The following is a 23248-nucleotide window of genomic DNA, read 5'->3' on the forward strand; positions in this document are numbered from 1 at the left end:
CTTATAGAACTCAGATTATAAGAAGTGCAGAAGCAAATTCACACATGCAGAGTGGGACTGTCCCATTCGTTCATAATGTGGCACACTACAAGCAAATGTGAGTTCAGGCCCTCGCGGTCGTCCAGAAACATGCCTGCCACGGAGCACATGAATATCAGTCAGGCAGAGGCTGAGGCCACGTCAGGGTAACTCTTCTTTTTACAGCTCACAAATGGGGGCCATCTCTTTGTTCTCAGACTCGTGCACAGAAGGTGGCAGGACTAGACCAAACAGGCCGCAGTCGCTGGCCAGGGTGCTGAACGATGGCGTGTCTGATGCTGAGTTGCCATTCGCTGATTTTGGAGGATCAGGTTGCTCCCCCCCCCCGGACAGTTAGGCTGAGGTGTGATATGGAGACCTCAGGGTGTCTGCCAGTGCTGACAGGGAGTCGTGGGGGCTGCGGTGAGGTCATGTCCGCTCAGCATCTAGCGCATGCCTTTGCCCCCCTCCCCCATTTCTTTGTTTTATGAAAATTGCTGTCTGTGATCATCCATATGCAAATCCATTGTCTCATTCTGCTATCATGGCCTTATATAAGAAGGTTGGTGTGTGTGTGTGTGTGTGTGTGTGTGTGTGTGTGTGTGTGTGTGTGTGCATGCTTGTCCCTGGGTTCCCGCTTTCCTGGGAGTGGCTGCTTGGAGAGAGGCAGTACACACACACTGTCACACACACTGACAGTACACACAATGACCGGCTATCATGTATCCACTCACCGATCTCGCTCTACCCAGACTGTAATAAGCTGATGATGGTATTGGCTTATTTATTTTGTAGATACTGTAAAGTACGAGTTATATGGAGCCTTGATCTCATCAGGAGTATCTGCAGAGCCAAGCTTCTGAAAGTCTGCGGCTTGCAGTTGGCCATGACCCGTCTGTGGGGTGACAGTGCTGCACCTCTGCTCTCGGTTTGGCACGAGGGCACAGCATGCTGTCAGCAGTATGGGAGGATAACGCTAAAGCTATTGATCTCTCTGTATCAGGTCCCCTGCGGCCATGCGGAAATGCAGAGCGGAGCTGCTCAGGACTTTGCTAATGCCTTTCCCTGACTCTTCTCCTCTCTCAGCACCCTGGAGACCACCTTCGATGCCACAGTGACCACGGAAGTCAATGGGCGTGGCCTCCCCGCCCTGACCAGCCGCTCCTCCCCCATGTCCTGGCGCTTGAACCAATCCCCGAGCCCCCGCCTGCAGGCTGGCGATGCCCCCTCTCTGCCAACCAGCTACCCATCTCCCCGCTCAGCCGGCGCCAACCGCTACGGTCCCACGGACCCCGGGCGATTCATGTACGCTGGGCCCCTGTGGCGGGGGCCGACGGGGATGCGGGCCGCGGAGATGGCGGAGAAGGCGGGGGTGGAGGGGGTGGCCGAGGGCGGTGCGGAGACAGACGTGGGGGGGTACATGAGCGACGGGGACATCCTGGCGAAGAACAGCAGGCCGGAGGATGCCGGCAGCGGGTAAGAGAGATGTAACCACCAGCAACGCCAGTTACCACTCACAGCACCAGTGGCACTTTTTCTCCTTCACTTTAACAAAGAAATTTTGATCCAGATATTTATTTTGTTATATTACGGATAATAAACATTCCGATGGCAATAACTGGCAAGAATATGGCAATAATTATGGCTTAGAACACATCCCCTCTATTCTTAGCTTCAGTTACTCCCATCAGACAGGCGAATAGTACTAGCAAATTGAGAAATATATTTTAAAACATCATTCTGTCCTCGGGCAATAAATCTTAGGAAAATATTGCAATCATGTGATTTTGCTTTAAGACTCTGATTGTTCACGTGTTTTACTTTTTTTGTTTGCATGTTTGTAAATTTTCTTTTACATATATGTTCTTCACTGCGAGACCAAAAGGCAAATATCCAGCTTTATCTGGACAATAATGATTTATCTCATTCTATTCTATTCTATTCTATTCTATTCTATTCTATTCTATTCTATTCTATTCTATTCATCACTAGTCACAATCCTCTACTTTAAGTTAGATGAGTCCTATGTCCCCCTTATTAAGTGTTAATTAAGTAACTAAACTCTGATTCTGAAATAAATGGAAGAGCAACGATTTGTTACCTCCGTAATTAGCCGTGAATTTCCCCAGCTCTGCACTTTCCCCGTCTTGATGTTACATGATTTCAGTCCTGGCTGCTATCGGAGGATTCCGGGTGGATTTACGGAGCTGTCAGAAAGCTGGCTGTTCCGTCACTCCCCCCCCACATAACGTCAATAGATCCCCCATCTGCAGGTACCTGACGGACGGGGGCCTGAACCTCTACTCCCGGGGTGTGAGCCGCACGCCAGATTCCACCAGCGTCCGTGACGCTGTGCAGAAGGGGCTCGCTGGCACGCAGGTGGACCCGGACAGGTAAGGGTGTCTCTGGCTGCCTGGTTCTGGTCTCAGGCTGCGGCAAACTCCAATGGGAAATCCAACGATGTAGATACTGTACTTGTGGTATTTTTAGCCGAATATTTAGTGTGTGGCTGTACGAGGGGAGTTTATAAGATGCGATGCTGTTGGATCTAATAAGGAATTGTGGATGAAAAGAGTCTGAAGTTTGTCCCTGGTGTTTGATGACGGAGATTTCTTGGAGAAACACGGAGGGTGGTGACGTGCGCCTCAGAGCTGCTGAGAAGCCCCACAGCTGAGTGGTAGAAGGCGTCTAAGCTATGAGAAAGCATTTCCACAGATGACATCATCCTTGTCTAAGTTAGAAAGGGCTGTCATCTGTACCCTGGTGGGCCTTGCAGAGAGGTTAAGGGAATATTTCTGTAGAGGAAGGCAAGCGGAGGTCTAATTTAGGCTGGAGCTTGGATATGTGGGATAGGAATAATACAGTCTTGACAGGATCCCGCCACTATTCAAAGACGCTCTCTCAAGCTGAAAATGTGATTCTGCGAAGGCAAACTGGGATATTTTACTAAGCAATGTGGCCTTTCTTTTGCTACATTACAAGCTCGGAGCCGGGAGATCGCTGAAGGTTACGAAATGCTGGTAGGAAGCGATCGATTTGTGAGTCACCCAAGCAGAGCAGAGTGACGTCTCTGAGCGCTTCCTGCTGTCAAGCGACCGCCGGTGTTTTTAGCTGACTCGCATCTCCTGCCCAGCCTTCCCATGTCCGTTTCGTTCCCGTGTTTTGTTTGGCCGGTCCGCCCCCCCCCCCCCCCCCCCCCAGACTGTCCCTTTGTTATATCTTTGCTGGGATATAACGGCTTTATGTCTTTGCATTTAGGAAGCTTTTTGTCGTCTTCTTCTCGTCCCGACTTCCTTCCCGATCCCAAAATAAAGCTCTGGTGCATTCCCGACTCCCCACATTCCCTGTGGTTCCCTTTGCCAAACTGCCAAGGGTGTTCCACGGTCACTTACGCGGAATATGTTCATCTGGATGTTTGTGGGCTGGGTTATGGAGCGTGGTGGTTGTCTCCAGGTTCCTGAAGCCAGACCTAGTGGTGTGTCCTTTTTAAGAGAAATCCATGCAACACTTGCCACAGAAGGTCAGGCTCTGTTAAAATGTGTCACAGTTGAGGTCTCAGGAGGGAATAATATCCGAATTTATGAAGAGGACCGGGTTGGAAATCAGAGCAGATAAAAGTTTATGCAGCGGCTGATATAGCATATAAAGGATTAAAGCATGTTTATATGGTAGTATACTGTACTAATAAAAAAAATATGTCCTGGGATAGATTTAGTAACAGCATGGAAGCACATTGAGCACATTGTTAATCTGCCATAGGGGTTTTACACTACCGTATTGAATCCTATCTTTGATGGGATTTCAGTAAACAGCAGCGGTTTGGGGACTCGATTGTATAAACAGAGACTTTCTGGGGTTCTGTTTGGAAATTGGCTTGAGTTTGGAGAGCCAGCTGAGTTGCCTGGGAACCTGGTTCTGCCAGGTAGTCGGAGGAATGGCGCTGGAAGAATTCAAAGCTGCCTGGAGCGAGCGAAGATTGGATACGGAATGAAATACCCTGTCCTAGCGAGCCGGAGCTTTTCCACCCGCTATACCTTAACGGGTTCCCAGCCATGGAGGAGAGGCCTTAACGCAGTTAACCTGCAAGCAGACACTCCCAGGTGGCGACGGGTGTGTCATCTGCTCAAAGCCGCTACGTGGAAGCCGAGGCGCATCCAGCCTTTGGACGTAGCTTGGACGTTGCTCCCCAGGCATCTGCTCGTCTCCATCCATCTGGCTGCTAGTTAGCCTCTTCTGATTGGGCTCGCTTCGTAGTTTAGCGAGTCGCAGAGGGCTGATAATGTCCATTCAGCTAAAGCTGAGCTGGTGCAATAGTTACAGAACAAGGAGCGTGCAGGAAACAAATGCTACATGCTGTCATCAGCTGTCATCTTTTGGCTCCCTGTTCTATATGTGTACATACAAGGACTGTATACACACAGTCACACTGCACACAGTCACACTGCACACAGTCACACTGCAGGCCAGCTGGCTTTGTTAGTACAGTATTATGATTATTATTAGGTAGAGTCAAGTCAATGTAGACTCCTAGTGAGTGTTTCACAAAGCAAGATTTCTTAATTAGCTGGTTTAACTTAAGCTAGCAGTCATGATTGTTCAGTAGGAATTCTCCTTCTTTAAACTCTTGTTGAACCATCATAACTTCTAGCTTAAGTTAACCCAGCTAACTGAGAAATCCTGCTTTGAGGCACACCCCACTGGTGGCCATATAGACAGCGTCCTTCCAGAACGTTCTGTTGTGATGATTGAGGCCTGGGTATCCTCTTCCTGTTTTCAATCCTGAACTTTATCAGACATTATAGTTTTTTTTTTTCTTCTGAGTTGCAGTTTGTTGCTGGTCAGATAGATTGGGGCGTCAAACCCCCCCCCCAGATGAGATGGGGTGTATCTGATGTGCACTGGTCTACTGAGCTCCAGCATTTGAGTCCGTTCCCCTCCATCTTTATTAGACGCTACGTCGTCACACGCCTGTGCCTTGCCCCCCCCCCCCCAACCCCAGAGACACACACACCCCTGTCAACTGACCGTTCATCTCGGCGACGCAGCTGCTGGGCTGTGCAGTTGTGATGAGGATGATGGAGACCGCAGTGGACACCTCCCTGTCACCTGTCCCAGGGGGTTTATGTCCCTCAGTGGAGACCAGCATCTCCACCTTGAGGGATCCTCCAAGTGGAGCGTATGAAGAGCTTTAAGGAGACAGCAGCCTCAGCCTGTATCTCATAAATGAGCAGATAACTGCAGATTCCAGAACACACACACTACTATAGATATATTATATTTATACTATATCTGCTTCCCTGCAGTTATGAACAGCAAATCTGAATTTATGTCATCATCATCATCATCATCATCATCATCCTCATCATCATCGTCATGGTTAACAAGACCATAAAGGCGGCATCCTTTCAGAATGTTCTGTCTTCCATCTGATGCCTTCAGCCTTTTCAATGGCCTGTCCATTCAGGGCTGGTCTAAGACTTAAGCAAAGCAGCTGCTTTAGGTCTCAGCAGCCACCAACCCCCCCCCCCCCCCCCCCCCCCCCCATCTGATTAGCCTGTCAGAATGGGTGGGGAGATGAGAAATGAGGTTCATCACATTTTGCTTACGGCCCCAAAAAGGGTTGGGCTGGCCCTGTGTCCTTCATTGCGGTGAGTGAGACCATCCACTAGGTTGGCCTCATCTATTTTTACCTTCAGCTATTCCTGACAATATGGTTTTTTTTATATGCTGAGTGTTACCCAGTATTAGATGTTTTTGTATTACTGAAATCCATACTGTAACCGAAAGGTAAACACTGTCAGTGCTAAAAGCTGTCATGCTTATGGTGGGGGAAGTGCTACCATGCTAATTACACCTTCCTAAGACAGCTGGAGGGGGGGTGCTATTTCCCAGAGGGTGTTTAGAGCCATGATGATGAGGATCTGGACCGACTTGCCGAGCTCTGGGTCTTCCCCAGTCAGACTAGATGAGGCACCTTTGCTCAGACGTGGGAGGAATCGTTTACTTAACAAGCCTGGATCAGGTTTAATCGGCTCGGCTGAGTTTGTTTAGCCGATCCTCTCCCATTTTCCAAAACTCGCCTTTCCCTTCAGCCCCTCCTGGAAAATTTCCTCTCTCCTTCTTTGGACTTATCCTTAAAAATAACTCCTACCGGCAAAGGATTATACAGCTTTCTCCTGTGCCCTGTGTGACTTTGGAAGCTTTCTTCTTTAAATCCAGGCTTTCCTTCCCTGTGTTCTAAGCGCAGTCACTAGAGCAGGACCAGAGTTTCACGCTCCAGCGCTCAGCAAAGAATGGGCATTTTTCGTGACGGATTTCCTCCGCTGCGGAGCTGTGAACATTGTGATGGGTTTTTAATAATCACTGGGCCTGTTTTGACGTAGTCTGGACCCGAGAGTGAAGAGAGAAGCAACAGCGCTCGATGAAAGAGTATTGATTAAGGATAAACACCATCCCAGCAGATAGCACATTCCAGAGTGTTCCGCCTGGCCAGAAAGCATGGCTGAGCCAAGCTCATTCATTAGCGCCCCTGTCGCTGCGCTGCTGGTTGGAGGCAAGGTGGGCCTATGTGGACTCCCCCGGTCCAAATGGGCAAGGATAATACACTTCCTCTGTCTTTTTGGTTTGGTCGCCAGGGAGTTGGCTTGACGGGTGGCGATGTAGTTGGCTAGGGGAGGGGGGGTTTCACAAATGACTCCTCTGAGGGCCGTTATCGTTTGAGGGGTTCGCCACCCGGCTTGCTGGGCCACGGCCCAAAACCGATCCGTTAGAATCACCGACACCTTCGTGCTAAATTTGGAGGAGGTGTCACAGAGGACAAGGAGAGAGAGAGGGACCATATGGCAGGATCGGGATGCGACGGTGTTAGGTTCTGTGCCTCCGTACGGCGTAGCGGAATGGCGGGATCCAAAAAAACCGCCACCGTAACTGAAGTTCGCCCTCTTCGACGCTTTCTGTCGTACTGCCCCAAGATGGTTCGAAGTGCGACAGGGGCGACATAAGGTCAAGAAACAGGTGTCTGGCATGAGGCTGTATCCTGCCTGTGCTTCCCAGGGGCTTCCTGTTCGCCAGACGACTCTGTGCAGCTGTGCTAAGCTCCACCCAGAAGGAGCTGAGGTCGCAGCAGGTCTGGGCTGGGACTCGGATTTACGGCACGTCTTATTCGCAGCTAATGTTTGCGCTGTAGCTTGTGCAGCGTTTACTCCCGCGAGCACATTTTAGCCTCAAAATAGTGGGTTTTCCACAGATCAGTATTAAGGGGGTTGGTTACGGGTAGATGGCGTCTTTGCTTCTCTGAGCTGATTGGAGTGGGATGGCTCTGCTGGCGTGACGCTCCACATACTGCTGGAGCCGGCGGGAAGCGGATCCGGAGCCTGGGAAGGCACGTTGCCTCTTGCGTGCCAAGTCATGGACAAGGTTGAGTTTGCCCTCCCCCCTTCGGTTTTGCAGTCTTCCGATCTCCTTATAAGGGTCCCTGGCTCCTGTGTACCATCCCTGCCTGCATGCAGGACCAAGGCAGCCTGCATCAAGGTGCATCGTGCCTTGGGTTTTTTTCCAGCATTTGCAGGGGCGAGGAGGGCGAGACGCAGAATCCATATGCAAGTCGACGGCGATTGATCAGGGATCCCAGGGAAGGGAAATGCGTATGTACACGCCATTAAGGATCTACCCTTCCCATCACTTCACGGCCACTCGCCACAGCCCACTCCAGCCTTTCACGCTTCCTGACACCCAGTGTAATTAGCGCCGTCTAATCCGAATCGGATATGAACGCGATGACCGGATGAACGTCTCATTAAATCGCTTCTATTGATGCATTGATGAAGTTTGAAGCTCTCTGGGGACTCTTTTCAAAATCACACAGCGCTTTCTTTGGTATGTGCATTGAGAGATCCCAGTGCCAAGCCCTGTAATTAAACTCTGATGAGTGCAGGGTCAGTCCTGAAAGCCCTCTGTGGCATAGAGCCTGTGATTGCGGGACAGACCGTCGTATCGATGAGCCGCCGCCGGTGCCAGTGCCCCGTTTCCACTCCATTGAGAAATATCAAGACTTAGTACTTGTGTTAAAGAGTTCTGTGTGTTTTATGTACAATGCATGACTCTCATCTGTGCAGGCTACTGCATTTATTATATTCCTTGCATTTAGGCTCGTGGGAGTTTTACTTACACAGAAATGTTCTGAGAGCAGAACGGGTCCAAGCAACTAGAGGAGGCGGGACCAAGACATCTGATTAGTTGGTTCCACCTCCTCTAATTGCATGGACCCACCTCCTCTACAAGCTGATTGGTTGTCTCTCTGAACTCTTTTTGTTCTGCCCTCAGAACATTTTTAAGTAACACTCCCATGAGCCTTGCATTTATTTACTCATCTCTGGTGTATATCTCATGTCTTGTATTTATTGTATGTCTACATTATGTTGTCTACTGACATGGCACCTTTAACAGCAGCAAGCTATGCCAACAAACATTTCCACCATCCTTAGTCATGTGGCAGTATAGATTATGATAGTGACAGTAGGCTGCATGGCCTGAGGTGACACTGTGAGTGTCCCCGAGCCCTTGCCTATTCTCTAACCTCTCTGTCTGACTGAGATGTCACATTTGGCCCAGGGTTTGTTCTGCCCACTCTGAGGGAGGTGTCGGCGTTGGTGTGACAGAGTTCCTACGTGCTTGAGTCACCCAGAGCTTTGCTGAGTCACCTCACCTCTCTGATTCAGGCTCAGATTTTTCAGCAAGGGGCGGCAGGAGGGGGATGGGCTGTTCCCCAGCTCATATGGTGCCTCATCATGTGGTGTTGATGCTCCCTGATGGCGCACAGACCTGTGGGCAGGGCGTGGCGGCACAGAAATTCAGCAACAAAAGGTCCGCCATCTTTTTCAGTCTTCCGCCTGGCTCGCCATCGGCGTGCCCACAAGCCTGTTCCTTCGAGATTACTCATCTGAGATGTTCCAGCAGGACAGTCTGTTGGTGTCACCTCGCTGTCACTGTCATGGCTCAGCCACATCAGCTGGATGAAGACAGAAATGGAGCTGCGCATCTCTGAGACGACATTCCTGTGCTTATCAGATCCATAGCAAAGCAGACTTACATTCTTTGTTGTTTCTTTCAAAGCCATCCCTTTGAATCTGGCTAATATATTCTGCCATACTTTAAAGACTAAATACACTGAGGAATATTTCATTTCAGGATAAGTTTTTTTTTCTCACATTTTATGAAAGGGCTTTTGATTTGGTCAGGCTGTATTTTTTGGTAGAAGCTGTTAGAGGATTTTATGCTACCACTTGCACCTGAAATTATTGCCTCACTGTACTTTGAAGTAAAGTCATGTGAAAACTTATACATTTATATTGGAATTCGTGTACTTTTTACATAATTCAAACAAACTTATTTAGTTTGTTTTAAACATGATTTCCAACCTTTTTGGTCATTATTATTTGCATTTGGGCTATGGGATTTTTAACCAATTTGTTTTCTGCCAAGACTTGCTTGCAGCTGTGGCTTCTGACGGCAGTGCTGGCAGGATACTGAAATTTCATTTGTCCGCATGATGTAACATCCACAGCCTCCTTCACCCTTGGGGTTTATGTCAAGATCCTGTTCGAACTTCCCAGTCTTCTAGAAGCTTCTACGATGTGGGGGGGCGCATCCAAGATTGCTCTTCTGAACCTACCCACTTGGAGAGAGTGAATTCTAAGCCTGAATGTGTGTGTCTCCGAGGAGTATGGAGTTTTACACCCTGACGTCTGCTTTTGCCGATTTGAGGTGGTGTGGTATGGAGTAGCGCTTTGGAGGGATATGTTAGCCTGCACTCCCTGGACGCTTTGTGCCAGAAGCATCTTCTCAGGCAGCAGTGTGACGGATGCTGGGGCCTCCACGTCAAAGAGCCTTCATTTCCGTTCTGCTCCTCTTCGGTCCTGACGAGCCCGTGACTGATGTCCACGGTCAGGTTCTGTCAGGGTTACAAGGTCATGTCACCCGTAACCTACTGGTCTGTCGCTCCCATTAGGTTACTGGCAGGTTGAGATGCATGGTAATCAAATATTCGCCGTGGTGGAAGACTGGCGTCAGGAAAATGCTGCTGGGACGCTCTCCGCAGGGGGATCTCAGTCCTTCTCGTGTAAATCTCACCATTTCTTTCCACTGCTGGGCTCCTGTCAGTCTACACGACGATCGAGCTTAAGACTGTATTTGGAAATGGAAACAATAGATGATAGTTTTGTGCGCTAAATTTTCCGTCAGGCATTTGCCGAAGACTCTACGTTGATGCAGTTTCCCTGAGACCAACGCCCCGTTTTCAATCAGCCGCCCATCTTGAGCTTCCTTGCCGGGTTGAGGGTGGACTGCAAATGGTCACAATCGAGGATTGTGATTCGTCCACGCTCGTGCATTACCTTTTACCACAGCTCGCTATCCGGAGAACTTGCGGAGTACTTACTCATAACTTAATGAGGACGTGATTTGGCGATGATCGACTTTCATGGAATGATTCCGGAGTGGTCATTTTATTTTCCAGGTCCCTGCAGTTGCTAATTGAAAACGATAAACAGACTTTTCCTAACGACCGTTCAGGATGTTTCACAGCCTAAGACAGATAGCTGGTAATTAGCTCATATTTACATAGAGAACGTGATCAGCAGGATGATGATGTCAAATTATCATCAGGAAATATACTGTAACTCCAGTGTTCAGGTGGAGCCTAAAACCATCCATCTATGCATCCATCCATCCATCCATCCATCCATCCATCCATCCATCCATGCATCCAGTACAGGATCGCAGTGAGCTTGGAGGACGTGTAAAGCAGAAGATAGGGGACATCATGCAAGGATTCTCAGTTTACCCAGTCACATACTTTTAGACTCCAACCCCGATACCCCCCCCCGTCATCCAAGCCAAAAAAAAGAACATTTACTTTATTTAGCCGACACTTTTACGTATTTCAGAAAGCATGGTCAGCAGTCTGTGGGGAAACAGAGGGTTAAGGGCCTTTCACAGTGGCTCAACAATAACATCGCTCTCCCGATCTTCTGATTCAAACTGTCAACCTTCTGCTTAAAGACACAGTATCCCAATCGGCTGAGCCACACACTGCATATAAATAATATCAGAATTAATGTGTTTCTGCTTTATCTCTACCCCGTAATTATAATCGTCACACCATCTCAAATGCTGCCAGCTTCCTGCTCACTGTAGCTGAGAAGAATGACTGCGACACTTAAGCAGCACACCTACAGTAAAGAAGCATGTGGCCAGGAGGGACCAGCCGAGGTCTGCAACTCGCACTGAATATTAATTCTGCTTTTGATTGGACAAGAGCCGCAGCTCCCTTGTTGAGGAGGACTTGCGGGGGGGGGGGGGGGTACACTGCGCATTTGTGTTTTTTTGAATCTGTTAAAAAAGAAACAGCTGATTAAAAACAGGGGGGCTGGCTACTCCTACTGGCTGATGAGGGAGGGAGTCTGTCAGCATCGTGGTCAGGGGCCCATTTGTTGACGTTAGATTGAATTTAATTTGATATGCTGGCGTGAGGAGCGACAAGGGACAATAAGTGGCAGTCCAAAGTTACGGGCCTTTCTAGATTCGATGTGTCCTATTTTCGTACAGCGGCATGCTGGGTAAACGCGTGTAGTCAGCCGGGAGTGCTCTGTGCCTTCATCACCTCGCAGAATAATCATCAGCTGTCATCACAGTGACCGGATGTCAGTGACGTTCATCAGTCACCCCCCGACAGCCACTGCGAGACCCGTGTCGTGTGATCAGCCCCTGGAGGCGCCGTGGGGGGCCGGGCTGCTCAGCTCTCCTCGGTGGCACTGGGTCCGGAAGGTGGGTGAGTCAGCGGGGAGTGGATCTCCGGCCCAGCAAGGCGGGGTCTCCCGCACCTGCGACAGGATTATGGCAGCATGGGGGGCGGTGCTGTGTTCTGAGTGGGCCCACCGACGTGGAGAGGCGAGTCCTCTTGCGAAGCCACCATCTGCTCCTCAGCTTCCTCGCTGTTGCAGAGCCTGGAATTAGCCGGTTCTGAAAGTGGCCGTCCGCTTCCGCTGGACACCCAACCCCCGCCCCCCCCACCCCCTGCGATTCTTCTGCGTCAGGGGGCAGGTAGAAAGAATGGGGGTCTTGTCTTCGTTATGGCTTTACTGGATGGCAAGAAAAAGAAAGAGACGTTTTGTGGCTTGAACACAAGGAATCGCGCTGGGAAAGCGGAGAGGCATCCGGTCTTGGTTAGAGTAACTGCTGAGGTTTGGTTCCAGAGCCTGAGACGCTGGACGTAAATCTAGTTCATATCATTAATAATCAGGCCCAAGTGAATGAATGTGACTTCACCCCTCCCACGACAATTCACACATATGGGTGCATTCCACCAGGTTTACGGGGAGTCGGTCTATTTCCAAAAAATACGTTTTGAATCTGAAAAACAAAAGGAAACGGTAAAATCTGTCCCATTGATCCACCACCAGCATACCATTATCCCCCCCCCCCCGCCCTTGTTGGCCACAAAGCTGAGGGTGTTTCAGCACTCGATTGAATCAAATGTGCTAATTGATTCAATTTGGCAGCTGACAGCGTCAAAGCTGATGTTTGGGATGTCCTTTGGGTACCATGAAATCTGGGGACGTTTGGCAGCCCTTAGCGATGTGGCTGATGCCCAGGGTGGTGTGGTTTCTTAGTGCTGGGGAGTTCCCAGGGCCTCTCTTTCTGTAACCCTGTACTGCGACAGCTTGTCCCCCCACTGACAACACACCCGGACTTTTCTCCGGGGGACTCATCTCTGGGGAGATCTGTCATCTGAGAGGGCCGGCCCCGCTGCGGGTTTGGGGGCTTTTAAGCCGTTTGCCATGATTCAGGTGAGTGTGGTTTTAGTAGGAGACACACAGGCAGAACGTCACGGTGACCTGACGGACGGATGCAGTTACCATGGAAACCCCAGGTCTGTATCCCCATGAGTTCCCTAGGTGAGAACCCTTAGCCGTGCTTGAGATACAAACGCCACAGATACCGGTTTTGCCATTCTCAATTTTCTGAATTGCATGGAAATTGCGGACTTTTGCATGTATTTCTCAGTCGCTTACTGGCCACATAAATATTCATTGCAGCGTTTTAGCTATGCGGCACTTGATTTCTAAAGTACATGTCTTGCCTAAATTTTAGTGGTGGAGTGGTTTATGACAAGAATGATGAGCAGATGGTAGATTCAGCCGTACCAGTGAGACTTTTGCAACAACCGAGTTTGAATGTCAGTTTTCCCAGAATTCACTCTTCTGCTCTCAGATTGAGATGAGACGTATCAGTACAAAGACGCAAGAGGAGGGGATTGGAGAGTCACATCCATCCCATAACGTCTGCCATGGTTCGAGTTCCCTGTCTTAGCAGATGAAATTATATTTTGGAAATGGGATTCAGTCATTTTACAGAGTTATATGTTTTGAAGGAGAGAATTTGTCTGATGCCACAGCTGTTTGACAAGAGGATGGGGCATTCCATGGGATACAAAATCGCTTCTGTTGATGTTGCAGCTTAGAGTTGAAATGAATGAGCATATAGGCAGGAAAAACACATATCACGGGTCTGTCGGTTCTGATAAATCACAGGGGTCCTCAGAATTTACGCCTGCATCATTCTCAGTTCTGCTTTGGCTGTCCCAGACCGTGCCTGTTCATTCCAGCCGTCACGAGTTTTCACACTTTGCTTGAGTAGCTCGGACGCCTGTGCAGACTCTCTTGGGCGTTAGGGTCCCCTGGGGGTTGAAATCACTTGTCGTCTGGTTGGCGTCTGTCGCCCCCACATGGTTTTGGGATGACATAAAGGACGAGCGGGAGGAGGTGATGAGGATGTGGAGGTTTGCTGATACTGGATCTGTGAACTATGGGACCTTCTTACGGGTGTCGCTTGGGTACGGAGCACAAAGATTTGTACTATAAACAAGATATACCTCAATATATTATGTCAAAAATGTATGTCTTATAAATGTAGCTTTTTCAAATGCAGTATTGGGATGATTTCTTCAGCATCCATGGGTCCTCGTGAGACCCAGAGCTGCAGAGTCAGGCTGTCGCTGTCTGGCTTTATTGATCTGCTGCTTGCGGGTCTTGAGAAGTGAGGAACCTGCATTGTAAGTCCGGGGGATGGTTTGAGGTTTGGGGAATGCCAGGCAGGCTTGTCATTCCCAGATGAGTGGACAGGCTCCTCCTTTGAATCGCGGTCTATTAGGTGTGAGTGAGTGAATGACATGTACGAGTGTGTGTGTGTGAGTGCGTGTGTGTGTGTGTGTGAGTGTGCTCCTGTGTCAGTCATCTGCAGCAAATACTGTACACGCAACCATGGAATATCCCATTTCAGCAGGTTAATGCAGCTGACAGATCAGGATTGTTACCACTGTCTGCGTGCTGCGTTACGAGGGTGGAATCCTGTGAGTGACCCTCTTGGGGGAAAGGTAGCCACCGGTCAATATGGCATGAGGAAGGTCTGAAAGGGACAACCAACCTCAGTGTAGGCCTCGGACGATAGGTCACTGAGGGAGAGGCGGCGAGTGGAGCTGTACACCATTCTAGCACGCCCAGCTTCTAGGCAGGTTGTACACATGCTTGGGTGACGTGAGAATGAGGCAGATCTGTATATCCAGGGATTTTGCTGTCCACAGGCAGACCAGGATCTATGAGAGTTTTGGTCTCCTCAGACAGACCTGGATCTACTGGGCCTTGGTCTTCTTATATAGACTTGAATCTCCAGGGGTCTTCCTGTCCTCAGATAGACTGGGATCTCTGGGGATATTTGTCAACCTTTATCTCTGAAAATCATGGTCTTCTGAGGCAGACTTGCATCCCCAGGGATCCTGGTCTTCTCCGATGAAGTATGTCATCCTCCCATATTGATTAGTGAGCTGTTTTCCCCCGGTCTGGCTGTAAGATCCCAGTTTCACTATCCGTCTGTCTCTCTCTTTCTTTCTCTCCCTCCCCCTGTTCAGTTGGGACGACAGTAGCTCAGTCAGCAGCGGACTCAGCGACACGCTGGACAACATCAGCACGGATGATCCAAATACTTCTTCCTACACTGACATCACCGCCTCGCCCCGCAAGAGCAAGGAGCCCCAGGTAAACCTCTTCTGGATTTGCATGCACATGTGTGTCCATTGACCACAGATGTACGGTCAGTGTAATCACCATGCCGTAATACTGTTCGTATCCATTTACCCAGATGGCTAGAAAATGTCAGAGAAGTACTCTTAAGAACTGTGCAATATTAAAATTGATTTCTCGAGGTACATGGAAAATGAAATTGGACCATCCGAGGCTGGTGGGGGGAAAAATGACCTTATTTGGTCCTGACAGATGGAAAATGAGGCTGTCATTTTCAAAGAGTGGGGCTTGGTTCGCAGATGGATCTGAACTTAGTTTGTTAGCTGAGCTTCTCATGCCCAGTGTGCTCACCAATCAGTTCTGCATTACTGATGGTGAAGACCACCTTCTGTGATGAAAAGGAGTGAAGGAATCTGCACACCTGCCCCCCCCCCCCCCCCCCCCCACTTCTGGGTGTCATCTAAATTACTGCCAATCGCTCCATCTGGGCCTCCGCTGAGAATATGTGCCCTTTAAATACCGTGATAAAAACGATAAGATGAAGTCATAGTGAAACGATGTGTTTTTCTTTCCCCATAAACGAGCGGGCAGAAGGCAAGCTTGAAAGGGCACATCTGCCACCAAGCTTTGTAACATGGTTTGACTAGGACTCCAGAGCTGCTAGGAGGACCTCCAGCAGGGGGCACTGTACCCTGAGCTTGAGCCGTGGCTCTACAGTGAGGCTACAAAGCTGTTTGAGTGCATTTATGATATGTTATTCTGAGATGCCTCGGGATTTGTCTAAAGATTTTGCTAGTTAGTTAATAGACATAGTTGAGGGACAATTTGAGGAAAATGACTTAAAATCTTTGAAAAGTGTTTGCAAACAGTAATAAAAATGCATGTATCATCTGAGGTGGGCAAACCCAAGCACATGGCTGCAGAGGTCAACTGCAGTGGAGGTGGAGGGGGAGGTGGCTGGCCTGTGGGGGAGGAGCTGAAGGCAGCGGAGGAGGAGCTATTGGCAGCCATAGACCCCGCCTCCAAATGGAAGCATGAGGATGTGGAGCGTGCAGGACAAAAGATGGGACTGCCCTTGTCCCAGACGGGCTCCTGGAGGAGGGGCATGACTGCGCAGGTGGGCATCACGCCCCCCAGGACTAAAGGCACCACCGGGACCTTCAAAAGCATCGGTACGCTTTGTCTCCTCTCTTCTGCCACTGCTGGCGCTGAAAGGAATTATACAGTAGGACAGGCTTTTTCTGTTAATACTTTGAAATGATGAATGTTGGTGATTTTTGAGTCATATTGTTTCTGGAAAGGTGGGCAAAGCACCTTTGGAGGGTGTTGAATGCTGTTACTGTGCTGCATGTGGAGATTAGGTGTGTCCCTGAGTAGACAGATTGGCCTTTGGGAGATGTTTTATTCCAGTGACAAGGAAGCTTCAGTAAACCTGAGCCTAACTCTCTTTGTGGAGTTGTCCCATGCCAGCGCAGAAATCCCTGATGCATCTGCCAGTGACGGATCAGTCAAGTGCTCCTCACCTTGTTAGCCGCAAAATTATTCATTGATTTTTCTGAGCTCTCAATGACCTCAACCTGGATGATTAACCCAACAGGTAAGACTGATGATGCAAAAGCCTCAGAGAAGGGCAAGGCTGCACCCAAGAACGCCAGCATCCAGCGCTCGCCCTCCGACGTGGGGAAGAGCAGTGGTGATGAGGGGAAGAAGCCCCCCACGAGTCTTACCCGCCCCCCTACTGGTGGCTCCTTCGGGTTCAAAAAGGCCGGATCCCCTGGGACGCTGGTCACTGCAAGCGGGGCTATGGTCGCTGGGAGCTCGGCCACTCTGGGCAAGCTGCCCAAGTCCTCAGCCCTCGGGAAGGGCAACGGGACGGGTGGCGGTGTCCGCAAGACCAGCCTGGACGAGTCGCAGCCGCAGGACGACAGTGAGCTCCTGGGTGTCGGCGCAACCAGGGGGCCGTCCCAGTTCTGCTCTCTGCCCCGTCCGGCCAAGTCGTCCACCAGCACTGTTGTGGGTCGCCCTGGGCCGGGTGGCAAGTCAGCTGGCACGGGCAAACGGCGGGAGGGAGGGAAGGTGGGATCTGGCCGCTCCAGTCCCGTCACCATCAACCAGACAGACAAGGAGAAAGTGGCTGTGTCTGATCCTGAGACCCCGTGCCTGTCGCCCAAGTCCAGCCCTACCTCCACAGGCCAATCCGGCCTCCGTCAGCCAGGCTCCAAATACCCCGACATTGCTTCCCCCACCTTCCGCAGGTCTGTATCTGATTCTACAGGTTCCAATCTTTAGTAGGCAAGAACTAAACAAGCCCTATGTTGATGTTGTGTTTTTTTTTTGGTTACTGTCCCTTTAAGACAGGCTAATTGTAATGGAATTGAAGTGAGCAGAATTGCATGTTGCTCATAAGACCGTCAGACATGATGCTCAGTCAAGCCGTCAGCAGCCTGAATACATTTATTTGTCTGCATTAAAAGTAATGGAGTAAAGAAGGTGCACATTAGCTGGTCAGGAGCGCTGCTTTCCTGTGCCGAGATAACAGTGCCACCCTGTGGCAAGTAGATGTCACTGTCTGCAGCCTATCTTGAGACAATTGCTATGTAAAATGCCAGGTACAGTAATTCTTCTCTCAGTTCTGGCCACCGAACTCAGTGAAGAGGGAGGGAAGCATTTTTGAGGCAGTTTTGCTTCAGGGTGGAGATAATTGTTCCTTTATATCAGAGAGGTGTGACCTTATCAGGTTGCAGTGTTTTAATTGGTCTGGGTTGGGTTTGTTGTGCCACACCATCTTTATACAGTCTGTGCGGTATAAGGTGTGTACTTACATCCATCCATCTTACGACCATGTGTGCTAGTCAGGGCTGCTTGGGGGTCTGGAGCCTGTCCCAGGCAGCATGGAGCACAAGGCTGGGGTTCACCCTGGACGCGAGTAAATGTGTTTGTGGTGTTAGATCCCATGGCTCTGCAGTGACACTGGTGTCTCGCCACCCAGGTTGTTTGCCGCCAAGGCCAGCAGCAAAGCCAGCTCTCCAGGAACTCCTGACTCAGGGAAGTGCCCATCCCTGTTGGGCAGCCCCCACGGCACGCTGGCACGGCAAGTCAGCTTGGACTCGCCATCCTCGGGGACAGGCAGCATGGGCAGCGCCGGTGGGCAGAGCGGCGGCAGCAGCCCCCTGTATGGCAGGGGCCCCGAGCTTTTGGGCTCTGGCGATGCCCTGGGCCTGAGCCAATCACCGGCCTCCAGCCCCGCCTCGGGCCTCTCATTGGTGCACGGCGGCCGCCCCTGGGCCTCCCTCAATAGCTCCTCTGCTGGTAGCAAGGACACGCTCAGCTACCAGAGCATGACAAGCCTTCCCACCAGCTCCGAGTCCATCGACCTTGTCGGCCACCACGCTTCGGGGCCCAAGGTGATGCGGGCCGGGAGCATCAAGTCCACACTGTCTGAAGGGTGAGTGAGTCCGTTTGAGTTCCCCTTGACACCACCCAGTGGCAAACATGAGCCTTGTCATGGAGTTCCATGTTTACCCACAATACCTTGATATGCCGTGGGTGGGATCTGATGTACAGGCTTTGATTGGGTGGAAATTTTAGTGACTTCAGTTGCTATACTCGAGTTTTTATCAACCTAGTCGTCGAGGACCCCCAGATGCTCCACATTTTTGCCCCCTCCCAACTCCCAGAGCACCTATAACTGGTTCTCGCTGTTAATTTGGTTCAGATATGCTGGGAACTGGGAGGGAGCAAACATGCGGACAGTCTGTGGGTCTCCGAGTACTGGGTTGAGAAACAATGCTATACTGTACACTCACTATTTAATAGTTAATATTTAATAAAACATTCCTAGTAACTAAATATGCTATATGTGCTGTGTTTTATGTCTTGCTGGTTGTTTAGATCAATGTAACTTTATCTTGGTGTCATATTTTAACAGCTTGCCTCTGGACCGGAACACACTGCCCAAGAAGGGCCTGAGGTATGGTGACCTCGTTCAGTTGCTCTCCCCCACTCTCTTTTTAATTTCCCCCATTGTGAGCACATGAGCCCAAGTGGTGCCCTCTTGTCGAGTGATCTCTGGTCCTGTCAGAGCCATCTAGCACCTTTAATCTGCACCCCAGGATGGCCACCGTGTTCCCATCACTGGCTCTGTAGCCTTTTAACCTCAGTTTCTTAGATGAATTTCTGTCAGGGCTTCAAGTACCACCAGCAACACTCGTGTGCTGAAGGTATCCGGAATAGAAAAAACTGTTAAAATAAAAGGAAGTGTGTGACCCGGTCATTTCCCCTCAAGTGCTTCCACCGCTGAAGCCTCTTAGCCCCGATCCGCCGATTCCAAAGCCGAGTTCAGTGCCCCCTTTTCTCTACCTGCACCTGCTGCTCAAAAGGCAGAAATTGCAGCCACGGCCGGGTCAGAACATGCAGGCCTGCGCTGGCTGCTGAATGCTGAGCAGCAGCTGAGGGGTTCACTGGTGTCCATGGCGACTGACAAATCAGCGTCCGTGTGCGGAAGGGCTGAGCGTCCGCCATCTGCGTTAGCGAAGGCCTGGTTCCGTCTCACGTTCCCTTCCGCTTCACCACCAGGCACCCGCCCTCGTCCCGGCAGGCATGCAACGAGGAGGGCAAGGAGTGGCTGCGGTCCCACTCCACGGGGGGGCTCCAGGACACGGGGAGTCAGTCTCCTCTCTCTCCACCGGGGGCGTCCTCCACCGTGAGCAAGTTCACCTACTCCAACCTCTGTGAGTTCATCACAAGCGTTCCCCGATGGTCTCCCTCTGAGACACGAGAAGGTTTCCGTCACCGTGCCAAGTCTGTGTTTGGTACGGCTTTTTGCCAGTTGGTTTAACACCAGGGTTCCCCACCAGGAGTGTTGCACTGGGGGCCACAGAGCGCGTAGGGTGTTCAATGGGCCTTTTCTTATGACCACTAAGCCGGCTATTGTACGCAAAATGAGAAAGCAAGCAGATCTAAAGATTTTTGTGGCTGACCCACAAAAGACAGTCAACGGAGACAGCCGCTATGAAAATATCAGTGATGTAAAAAGAAAAAAAATAACATCTCGCAGTGGCAACACGATGTGAGTTGCATAACATATGGTTGCATAGCGACCGGCAGCGTGGGCTCTCCTATCCCTCTGTGCCGTGATGCTGGCGATGTTGACAATGTCGACAATGTAATAGTATTGTTCTGTTGGGTGTAATCCTCTGGTCTATGAAACTTTTGCTGTCTTCTGGCCACTGAAATGTTAGAAAGCTGTACTGTACAGTACATGACTGTTCCCGCTCTGCTCCCACAGTGAGTCCCACCAACCTGACCAAGTTCACCCTCCCTGGGCCAAGCATGAGCCGCTCCAACAGCATCCCAGCCCAGGACTCGGCCTTCGACCTGTGCAGGGAGGCCCACGCGCTGGGGGGCAGCGCCACCTCCCTGGAGGAGCGTCCACGAGCCATGAGCCGCTCGGGCTCCTTCCGGGACAGCATGGAGGAAGGTAGGCCGGCCCCTTTTTGCTTCTGGGGCCCTGGAATCCAGGCCATTACCTGCCACACAGGGGTGATTTTTTTTTAAGGTGGGCAAAAAAGGAGCCATATTTCATACACAAGGGCCAGCCTATTCATTAGCCAATGATATGTGTTATATTGGCAATTGGCAGGGGAGGAGGCACCACGGGGGCCAATCAACTTTCAGCTGGGGCCAGTGCTCCTGTGGCCCCGCCCCTGTATGTGCCTCCCATCGTTACTGAAAACCCAGTTTTACCAGAACAGGAGGGGCAGGCTGTAATGGATCACATGTGTTTCAGCACTTGGCTTTATGGCTTCCAGTCACATACACCCTCTCAGTAATGTCTGCTGTGTCCTGGTGCCGCACTAGCAGTGGGAGGAGGGGGGTGGCCCAGGTGCCAGATGCGAGGGCCACTTTAACAGGCTGAGCCTCGGATAGGCAGACCTGTCATCGTAAGTGTCATCAGAGTAACACCCCCCGTCTGTCCTCTCCGCAGTCCACGGCTCTTCCCTGTCGCTGGTCTCCAGCACCTCGTCCCTGTACTCCGCGGTGAGTCTCTCCTGACCTCTCGCTTGCAGAACTAGCTGGTAACCATGGCGACCACGGCGGTGCTGAGCACAGAGGTTCTCGTTGTAGCGTCGAAGCTCAGTGCAGTTTCAATTCATGAAGCTGAGATCATTGAGAAATAGGGCTGAGTACGTGCACTGCTGCCTGCGCCTGTGAAGATGTAAACCGGCCTTGGAGATGTAGGCCTTGGAGATGTAGGCCTTGGAGATGTAGGCCTTGGAGATGTAGGCCTTGGAGATGTAGGCCTTGGAGATGTAGGCCTTGGAGATGCAGCCCATGCAGAGTCTCTGCTTCCTTTCTGGACTGTTTTCCTGTCTCATTTTTAGGCAGCACTGGGATAGAGTGACATATAGCGACGTGTGAGGAATGCACACATACCCCTGAAATAAGACATAGTCTCCCTCCTTCTCTTCTCCTCCTGTACATCTTACTGCTTCACATTCACCTCCTCCTCCCTTTTTACCTCCTGCTTCTCCTCTTATTCCTCCTCCTCACCTCTTCCTTCTTGTCCTGCTCTTCCTCCTGCACCTTCTCTGCTTTCAGTTGGCCACATACTTCTGATGTAATTTTCAGATGAGTATTGACACGATGTCGCATGAGCTGTACACAGCTGCCACAATGTGATGCCGCAGGGATGGTCAGTGGGTCTAACATGAGCAGTGCTTTGGGCTACACTGCTCCTATCTTTATATAGTGCAAATTAACATGGTGGTGGTTGTAGTGGCTCCCCACTGGTTCTGTAAAACGCTTTGGGTGTCTTGAAAGTGCTATATAAAAGTAAACATTCATTCATTCCTTTAATCAATATGTGTATTCGTGTATTAATAAATGTCTTAACAATGTAATGATTGCTGTGGAATGTGTGTTTCTTTAGAGAGTAACCACGAGTGCCGTTAAAATTGTTGGCTTCCCTGCCAGTGCCGCTTCTAGCATTAAACCAATAGCGGCTGTTAATAAAAAGAGCAACTTCCATTTTAAAAGAGCTGTCATCTTCTTTATTGAACTGACTCACGCACTCGCTGCAATACCATAATTTGCTCCCTGTATGTGGGTCTGCTACAGCAAAAACATTCTGCTCCCTCTAGGATTGTGGTGTCACATTGAACATAGAACAAGGTGGAGGCGTCGTTTTAAGTATGCGATAGATTGTTCTTGCCAACGTGTTCCACTATTTGAAGTATGTGGCCACCTTTCTCCTCTTGCTCCTCCTCCTGCTTTCTCCTCCTTCTCTTGCTTCCTCTCCCCCTGCTCCTCCTCTTTATCCTCCTTCTGTTCTACTTCTGATCCTTCTCTTGCTCATTCTTCTCCTGCTACTCCTCCTGCTTTCTCCTCTTCTGCTCCTTTCCTTCTCCTGCTCATTTTTCTCTTCTCCCCCTTCTCCTCTTCCTGCTTTTTCCTCTTTTTCTTGCTTCTTCTCCTCCTGCTTTCTCCTGTTCTGCTCCTTTCCTTCTCCTGCTCATTTTTCTCTTCTCCCCCTTCTCCTCTTCCTGCTTTTTCCTCTTTTTCTTGCTTCTTCTCCTCCTGCTTTCTCCTGTTCTGCTCCTTTCCTTCTCCTGCTCATTTTTCTCTTCTCCCACTTCTCCTCTTCCTGCTTTTTCCTCTTTCTCTTGTTTCTTCTCCTCCTGCTACTCCTCCTGCTTTCTCCTCTTCTGCCCTTTTCCTTCTCCTGCTCATTTTTCTCTTCTCCCACTTCTCCTCTTCCTGCTTTCTCCTCCTTCTCCCACTTCTCCCCCTACTGCTTTCTCCTCCTCCTCTTGCTTATTCACCTCTTGCTCCTTCTCCTCCTTTTATCACCGGTTCCGGTCCCGTTCCTTCCCCTGCTCATTCTTCTCTTCCTCCTGCTCTTTCTCCTCCTCCTTTCCCTCATGCTCTTTTTAACAGCAAGTTAGATGCTCCAGCCTTACCTCCATTGCGTATAAATGATAGCTATAACATTGTATATTACCTTCCCTCTGATCACATTGCGAATGGCTGCTTTCATTTGCTAATCACCCCGTCTCACAGATAAAGGGTCTGGCTGCAGATATATAGCGTACACAGAGTTTATGGTTCTAATCTTTATTTCATCATAATTGCTATTTTATTACTGTTCCTCACCA

General features: G+C 50.2%; 1 protein-coding gene across 6 annotated transcripts in view; it reads left to right on the forward strand.

Moving 5' to 3' along the window:
• The window catches only part of LOC125738710 (neuron navigator 3-like), a 191789-nt gene that overhangs the window by 151373 nt on the left and 17168 nt on the right, over positions 1-23248 (forward strand). For all 6 annotated transcript variants that reach the window (XM_049007917.1, XM_049007920.1, XM_049007916.1 and 3 more), the window contains 10 exons: positions 1105-1494; positions 2292-2411; positions 14981-15107; positions 15988-16264; positions 16690-17347; positions 18082-18537; positions 19021-19062; positions 19668-19822; positions 20380-20571; positions 21079-21131. In XM_049007917.1, the coding sequence (XP_048863874.1) occupies positions 1105-1494; positions 2292-2411; positions 14981-15107; positions 15988-16264; positions 16690-17347; positions 18082-18537; positions 19021-19062; positions 19668-19822; positions 20380-20571; positions 21079-21131 (2470 nt within the window). The remainder of the gene's footprint in view (positions 1-1104; positions 1495-2291; positions 2412-14980; positions 15108-15987; positions 16265-16689; positions 17348-18081; positions 18538-19020; positions 19063-19667; positions 19823-20379; positions 20572-21078; positions 21132-23248) is intronic.

The sequence above is a fragment of the Brienomyrus brachyistius genome, chromosome 3 (genome assembly GCF_023856365.1).
Source record: "Brienomyrus brachyistius isolate T26 chromosome 3, BBRACH_0.4, whole genome shotgun sequence".
NCBI lineage: Eukaryota > Metazoa > Chordata > Actinopteri > Osteoglossiformes > Mormyridae > Brienomyrus > Brienomyrus brachyistius.